This window comes from Lactuca saligna, chromosome 6 (genome assembly GCF_052625555.1).
Source record: "Lactuca saligna cultivar CGN05327 chromosome 6, ASM5262555v1, whole genome shotgun sequence".
NCBI classification, from domain to species: Eukaryota; Viridiplantae; Streptophyta; class Magnoliopsida; order Asterales; family Asteraceae; genus Lactuca; species Lactuca saligna.
The window spans coordinates 44527404-44536358 of NC_136422.1; the positions used below are offsets into that span (position 1 = coordinate 44527404).

The 8955-nt window shown below is 32.5% G+C and overlaps 1 protein-coding gene across 1 annotated transcript; it reads left to right on the plus strand.

Moving 5' to 3' along the window:
• The first annotated feature begins 4163 nt into the window (after window positions 1-4163).
• On the plus strand, window positions 4164-5695 carry LOC145000360 (arogenate dehydratase 1-like). The gene has a single exon (XM_078959570.1). The coding sequence runs from the start codon at window positions 4288-4290 to the stop codon at window positions 5596-5598; it is 1311 nt and encodes a 436-aa protein (XP_078815696.1). The 5' UTR covers window positions 4164-4287; the 3' UTR covers window positions 5599-5695.
• Window positions 5696-8955: the final 3260 nt, after the last annotated feature.

Consider the following 8955-nt stretch of genomic DNA (forward strand, 5'->3'; position numbering starts at 1 on the left):
TTTTGATTCATATATGAAGGTTGGAGATTTGGACTTAATGGATTAAGTTGAAATTGATGCACTTTTGGGTCCCTTTGAGACTTAAAGACTAGATCTTGTTAGTTGAGACCATTCTAATGGATAAAGTTGGAAACTTTATCCATTATGGAGCTATTATGAACCATAGAAATATGATCTTGGCCCTTCTATCCCTTCCATACAAGAGTTATGATGTCTTATTGGGTTAAGAACTTAGGGTTTTGGACATTAATCACTTTATAGCCATGAAAAGTCATAAAGTTGGAAACTTTATGACTTAGGACATCATTTTGGTCTTGGATCTGAGTTTTGGACGTAATGGCTTAATGAAATAAGCTTTTACTGGAGTTTTGGGATTGGTTTGCGTACACTGGGCGTACCTGGGGGTACGTCACGCGTAGCGAGCGCCCCGCTTTTGGTCAACATTAGAGTATGTTGGGCGTACTCTCGTGGTACGCAGGGCATAATCCGTTGGGAAGAAATTTTGACTTTTGGACCTTTAACTGTTGATTTTGACCAAGGTTGACCAAGTTTGACCTAAGGGCATTTTGGATAATTTGATTAATAGTTTGGGATTTGTGTTCTTGTTAATTGTATAGGTGACTGATAGAGAAAGCCTTTAGAGCAGTGATCAATGCATCTATTCTTTCAGAGTGTGAGGTGAGTCTCTTCACTGTACTCATGCGTCAAAGGCACCAATGTCGGTCCACTGGATTATGTTTGTAGGATGATGGTTATCTTTATGACACTTTTTCCGTCTAGGGATGAACACAAAATTTCGACCAATCATAACTTCTTCATACAAAGTCAGATTCGAGGTTTTTATATACCCACGAAATCATCATCACGAATACCAAAACTCTCATCAAGATTATTTATCAAAAATAATATTATATTAAAAATATATATTTATCGCTCATAAGTCGTACAATGAATAACTATTACTTATATAGCTTAAATATCTAACCCGAATTTGCGGGCGATACAAGCTTGCATATAGTTTTATAATCATCACCTAGCTTTTCAATAAACTCTTTAACGTCTTCTTCCGAACTCTGCATTATCATTGCCTTAACAACTTCTTCTGAATCCTAGATCACCATAAGATACAAGCAATTCATATGATATTGTTAATATAATATGAGACACACCAAATTTCAATTCAACATAAATAAGCGCAAAGTTTTTATTTAGCAATTACTTAATTTTAATGAAATCTATTACATATTTATCTTATGATATTAAGGTGGTGTTTATGATTGCTTATTAAATCTAAACGTGATTTTGAAAAAAAAAATATTTATTAACTTATAATGGTGGCAAAAATAGTTTTTAAAAGTGTGTTTGAATTAACTTTTATGGTTGTAAAAATTAATAAGTCAACATGTTTTTTAAAAAGTGTTTGGTTTAATTTATACGTATAAAAATGACCATAAATATTAGATGAGTTATGAGTAAGCTAAATGAGGGGTATTGTGGTAATTAAAAAACAAAAAACTAAAAATAGTTTTAAAATGTCGAGTGATACATACTGTTTAACTTTTTTTTGAAGGTAACGCAAAAACTGTATTGGTGTAATTTTGGATTTTCCAAACCTATTATTATTATTATTATTATTATTATTATTATTATTATTTTAATAACGACTGAATTATATTAAACTAACAAGAAGCTAAAAAAAAGGATTATGAAGCCACCCGACCCAACCTAACTTAGCTTTGCTACATCTATTAAAAAAAAACTTATCAAGGACATCATCAAATAAAAAAGACTTACTTAGGATAATCGTTCCAAAGATGATGAAATTTCGAAAATTCCAAATGCACCTAAACGTTGTCAAAATAACTGCATGAAACACCTTTTGTTCCCCCCCTCCCCCCCCCCACACACACACACACAAAGTGACACCATCCGACAACGAGAATAACAACTGCACAGACAACTGATCAAGAAGACGTAACCCTCATCAAATACCAGTATGGCTCCAAAACATCAATCAAATCAAAGCAATCAGTATAAAGATGATCAATAGTCTCTAATGCACAATGGCAATACGCGTGCATAATCGACATAACTATAATACCTTTGGAATATAATATCTCTCTCTCTCTCTCTCTCTCGTAGGAATACTGTGAAGCTGTACTCTCCAGATGTGAATATTGAGTTTAATGGGAACCTAGTTATTCCATCTAGTAACCATAATCAACCCACTATTAACAGATTACAGAGCCGAATAGACTGAAAAAATATTAGAAATATCAAGAGTCCACCTAATCTATCTGGAAACGAACGAACCTGAATATCGTGCATCAACTGAGTCTACTCAATACCTTCCCTAGGCAATCGTCTAAAATGGACCATATCCCAACCAATCACAATACAGTCTTTAACAATGGAAGTACAGTGATTATTGAAAGTGAATACTCTATGGAATGAAACAACAAGAAGAGTATCACCTATCCAAATATCTTGCCAAAAAGAAGTGTACACCCCATCCCCTATCCTAATAGGATAGAGAGCATGAAAACCAAAACCGTGATCTTTGAGATTGGCTAACATCTGTGTAATACCATTCTAGGGGCCTAAGAAAATTTTCCTGAGGATTAAGGGAAAAGAGTGATCACCCAACCCATATAATACTTTGACCACCCTGACCCACAAACAAATATGGGTAATGAAAGAACCTTCACCGTCATCGAAAAAGTAAACCCCTATTATAAGCAAAAAGACTACCAACTCTCAAACCTCCATCATCTCTAGAAGTAAGAACTTTATCCGACCGAACTCAATGCATACGAAGACCATCCAAATCAGTTCCCCAAAAGAAAGAAGCTCTCAACCTCTCCAAATAATTCATCACCGTGATCGGAATTGGAAAGATGGACATCAAATAACTATCAACGGAATGAATGGACCCCAAAACTAACTTCATCAGAGTAAGCCACCGACCAAAAAAGGCATTTTTCTTTCTATCCCGCCAATCTACTCCTAATGCGATCCATAATAAGGGACCAAAACTCTACTCTAGTCATATTCTGACCAAACTGACACTCCCAAATGAACAAAATGGAGGGTACCCGATACACACCCCATATGGTACCCAAACGTTTTATTTTACTTATTGGATTTTCAAAAAAAAAAAAAAAACAATAAGTGAATAATTTGTTTTGAACAAACAATCTGAAACGCCCCTGAATAATTTGTTTTATATATATATATATATATATATATATATATATATATATATATATATATATATATAATTTTATATTTTATAACTTTATCTAGTTACCAAACATTATTTTTGTATCAGTTTGCAAATATATTTATAATTATTGGTTATCTTTTTAGTTATCAACTAATTTTTCAGCTATTTTATTAAATATAGTTTATAAATATTTTAATTGTAACTCTTTTAAATTAATTATTGAGAATAAATACAAATAAGAATCTTTTGTTATATAATTGAACACTACATAAATGGAGAAAAACCATTAGTTTTGTCAAAACATATATATACAAGATTTTATTATATAATTGAACACTACATAAATACCAAAAAATCATTAATTTTGTCGAGACATAGATATATAAGACTTATGATTATAATTTTATGACCTTTCACATGGTTACATTTCATATATTTGGATTTTTTTAGATTCTATACACCTAATGGCATCACCTAAATAGAATCTTGCTTGTATCACGTATATAATTTATAAAAAAATATTTTAACAAACGAAACAAATTTGTACCAAAAGTCTCACCTAATATCATTTTTATTGTTGATTTTTCCATTCACCACCTTTTTTGAACAAAATTCATTCATGAACCCAAATCCCCACCAAACTTTTAATGCACAAATTAAACAAAGCAAATTTCCTTCAATACTTTTTCTAAAAATACCTTGTTAGCAAATTTCTTACTTTTTCTCATACAATTATAGTATTCTAATTTTAAACTGACTGATCCTCGGATTTTATTATTATTTTTCTGAATATTTATTTATAATTTACAAAGTAATAAAATGACTATTGGTGACGTTATAATGTTAAAAAAATGGGAAAATATAGAGGGGGTAGGTATGAGCTTGACCCTTTCAGGTCTTCTCTACTCGTTTCCTTTTCCCCAATATAAAAACCCCAATCTCCTCTTTCTTTCATCAGCTTGGTAGTTATCTTCCACCAAGCTTCATAACCCCCTCACCACCGGTGAAAACTTCCGAACAAAAACAACGAAAAAACTTGCAATCTACAACGCCGGAGAAAGATGCAGTCGTTAGCTCCATCTTCAACAATTAGTATCAAGTCGATAATGCGGACGCCGTCGCCGCTACCTAACCCCCACCGGCTCGCTTTCACCGTCCAATCCGCCGCTAGCCGTTTTGATTCCGCTTCAAATACGACCAATCCAGCAGTATCCGCGGCGGCTCCAGTGCCGGTGCCGGTGCCGTCTACCAACAACTTTACGTCCGGTGGAGTTGGTAAGAGCCGCACCGATTGGCAGAGCTCGTGTGCTATCCTTGCGAGTAAGGTTGTGTCGCAGCAGCAGAACACCGAGAAGACAGGCGGTGCTGATAACATCACCGTCGTGAACGGGCATAAGACTCTAGATCTGGTACCTATTGATAATCTACCTAAACCGTTAACTATCACCGACCTTTCGCCGGCGCCGATGCACGGTGCGCAGATTCGCGTTGCTTATCAAGGTGTTCCTGGCGCGTATAGTGAGGCGGCGGCCGGAAAAGCTTATCCACAGTGTGAGGCTATTCCTTGTGACCAATTCGAGGTCGCATTTCAAGCTGTAGAGCTTTGGATTGCAGATCGTGCTGTTTTACCTGTTGAAAACTCTCTCGGTGGTAGCATACATCGGAATTACGATCTCCTCCTCCGCCACCGTCTTCACATAGTCGGTGAAGTCCAACTCCCGGTCCACCACTGTCTCCTAGCGTTACCAGGCGTCCGGAAAGAATACATCAACCGTGTTATCAGCCATCCACAAGCTTTAGCTCAGTGCGAGTTAACTCTCACCAAACTCGGGTTACACGTAACTCGCGAAGCCGTCGACGACACCGCCGGCGCCGCCGAATTTGTCGCAGCGAACAACCTCCGTGACACAGCAGCAATCGCATCAGCACGCGCCGCCGACCTCTACAATCTCAACATCCTCGCCGACGGAATCCAAGACGATTCAAGCAACATCACACGATTTGTGATGCTTGCACGCGAACCCATCATCCCTCGCAACGATCGGCCATTCAAAACAAGCATCGTTTTCGCTCACGACAAAGGAACATCAGTCCTCTTCAAAGTCCTATCAGCCTTCGCTTTCAGAAACATTAGCTTGACTAAAATCGAAAGCAGACCTCACCGGAACCGGCCGATTAGACTCGTCGACGATGCAAACGTCGGAACAGCGAAGCATTTTGAATACATGTTTTATGTTGATTTCGAAGCTTCAATGGCAGACGTAAGAGCTCAAAACGCGCTTGCTGAGGTTCAGGAGTTCACATCTTTCTTGAGGGTGTTGGGTAGTTACCCCATGGATATGACCCCATGGTCTCCTTCTAGGGAAGACTAAGTGGATTTATGACGTCATTATGTATATTTTTCTGTTTTTGTGATTTTCGGGGTTTTGATATTTATTTCATAAATACAACCTTCAAATTTGTGGTTCATTATTTTACTTTGTGACAATGTGAATACAAAGTTACCCAAAAGGCCTTGCGTAATAATTTAGGTTAATAAATTTAATCCAAACTTTTGTCTTTTTAACAATAAATAATAATTATGTGCTTTTAAGTCTATGAAGTATAATTTGAAAATTGCGTTTTGTCACTAAAGTTGGTCAAATAAATGTCTCCTTCACCAACCGCTATACCACTATATAATTGATTGACAAATGCACCTTTGTTTTTGTACCTATTGAGTTTCAGGTTTCGTGTAACATTTTAGATGTGTTACATTTGAATGAGATTGTTTTTATGTAAACTAGACAGTGAATATATGTTTAGTGATCTATCTTATCTTACATGAGAATATTACGAGTTATGGATTAACTATCACGTGGAATGTGTGATTTTGGATTTTTGACATCATTCCACATCGACATGACTTTGTTATACTAAGTAGAAAGATTGTATTAAATTAATTGTAAGATACTAATGTCAAAACTACAAAAATGATTTTCTATTATTTGTTTGAAATTTATAATTTTTTGTCCAAAAGTTTGGTCCAAAATAGAATATATATATATATATATATATATATATATATATATATATATATATATATATATATATATATATATATATATATTCATTTGAGATCAATACTATTTTGTGAGACAAGGGGATAATATTTTAGCCTTTGATGAAAACTGATTCTATGGTTCTTAAAAACGTGATTAAGGCTAATCAATGTGTCTGGTTAGTTAATTAGGGACAGATTAGTCATTGTTAGGTTAAAGATAACATAACCGGTTCTTGTACCAAAATTACCACCTTAGTTAACGAAATCAGATCTTTATCGCACTCAATCTTCAAATCTTTGACCAAGTATCCAGGATCTTATCACATATATCAAAATCGCTACTATGAGATCGATCAATTATCATCTATTATCAAAACTACAATTATCAAAATCACGTTTTTAGTGTTTTGCGACTTCATCTTTCACTCTTCAACCATTTTCTTCATCATCTGGAAATGATCATCAGATATATGTCGATTTTCAACAAATATGCTTCATCAAATCACATATATCAACAAGTTATCATAAAATTATGATTGAATTTTAGCATCTTGATCATCAATTTTCAACAAACATAGTTAGTTTTTGTTCTCTGATATTCAATTTCAGCAATTCTTCATCACATCACAATTATTTAGCTGTTTGAGATCTATTTGAGCACTTGCAAGATTTAAATTCTATTTAATAGATTTATGATTTCTGTAATATGCCAAGGTTTGACTTTGAGCACTTTCAAGGTTTGATTTTCTCTTACATTATACATGTACTCTACCTGTTTGATGAAAGTCCTGAATGAATAAAGAGTATGATATATCACTCCTTCCTTCCCACCCTTAAACTTTGTTATTGTTTAATGATATTGACCCTAAATTCCAAGATGATTTTTCTTAACTTAGTGATGATTGGTGTACTTCTTCTTTTTGTTAGTGATTGAAGGACATACAACTGCCATCGATGCAAATGTTCAGTGCATATGTTGGAAGAAGCATATCATAAATATATTGTCACCATTAATTAATGATGAGAACTTCAAGAAGCATATTGACATGTTGGTTTCAATGGTGTTTGGTCCATAAAGAGTTAAAGTAACTAAGAAGTTAATGGATGATGAGGACTTGGTTCATCTTTAGAATCGAATTTGTTATGAAGATGTTGGTTTAATTTACTCCCCGCACTCTCTTTATTTCTTTCTTGATGAAATTGTTCTCTACATTTGTGAAACTTTAAACATTGTTATTGCAGCAGATATATATCTTAATACCCATAAAACCCTTGTCACAGTGTAAAGTGGTACATACAATTATGAAATTAGCTAAAACATTCATGTTTTCTATCATTACAATTTTTTAGGTAAGTCTTCAATCGAACTGTAGAGAATGTGGCTCGATAATAATTTCCTAGAGAGTCTTATTCTATATAGTGGGGTGTTGTAAATTTGCTTATATTTGTTTCTTGTTTGGTTTCAAGTGATGTATTTGAGGTAACTGAATAAAACTATAACGTTATATTCTAAGTTTTTACTTTTACACTGGTATTTACAGATAAACTGTGTATTATTCTAATTTTCTTACATATATATTGTTATATTCTGGTTCGATATTTGATGTTTATATAATCATTTAGTGTTACATTCTATTTAGAATGTTCTACATATACAAACAACCTATAGCATTATTCTATAAGAATATTAAGTTGTAACTTGAATATAGACAACTTAAATAAATTATTCTTTTAGAATGTTATGTATATTAAGAATATTCAAGATAACATTAGAATCTTATGTAATATAAGTTCATATTATATGTTATAATACAATTTAGAATATTACACTTTAATATCGTAATATTCCATACAATTTCATAATATTACATATCAATTAACAACATATTATTACAATTTCATAATATTACATATCAATTAACAACATATTATTAAATATTCTAACATTGTGATATATTTTTTATAATACAAACTTGAAATTTGGTTTTTAATCTATGGGGTTTTTAGAATACGTTTCAAATTCCAAAGAAAAGTTTGATATTTATCCTAAAAGTGTTCATTTCATTTTATAAACTTAGATGTTTCTCACTGATTTAAAAAGTTTATTAGTCTAGGTTCCTACATATTATTTGGTTTCCTACACACTGAAGGGAATGATGGTCTGAATTAGAATATTTCATCTTATAATATAATATTACATCATATTAAAATCTTTCAGATTATTATACATTAACATTATAAACTTTTCTTTTCTATAAATCAATTTTTTTCTTTAAACTATTATATATATATTCCTTTAACACTATAAATTGTACATTCAGGATATTACATAATATTACATATAATATTAGAATCTTACATAATATAAGTTAATTGTACAAGTACAACATAATTTTAGAATACTACGCATAAATTTCATAATATTACAAATAACTTCATAATATTATATATATTCACAAGACATTATAAAAGTACTGAATATTTTGAATAACTAGATTAATATCATATCATTGAGCACTGAAAAAGCCAAAATTTAATTAGGCATTATTGTATTAGAATATGATGCATATAACTTAGAATGTTACAAAATATTATTCTATTAAAATATTCTACATATAAATTATAAAAACCTATAACTTTATTTTATTAGATTATAAACATTATACATCATAAACTACAACATTCT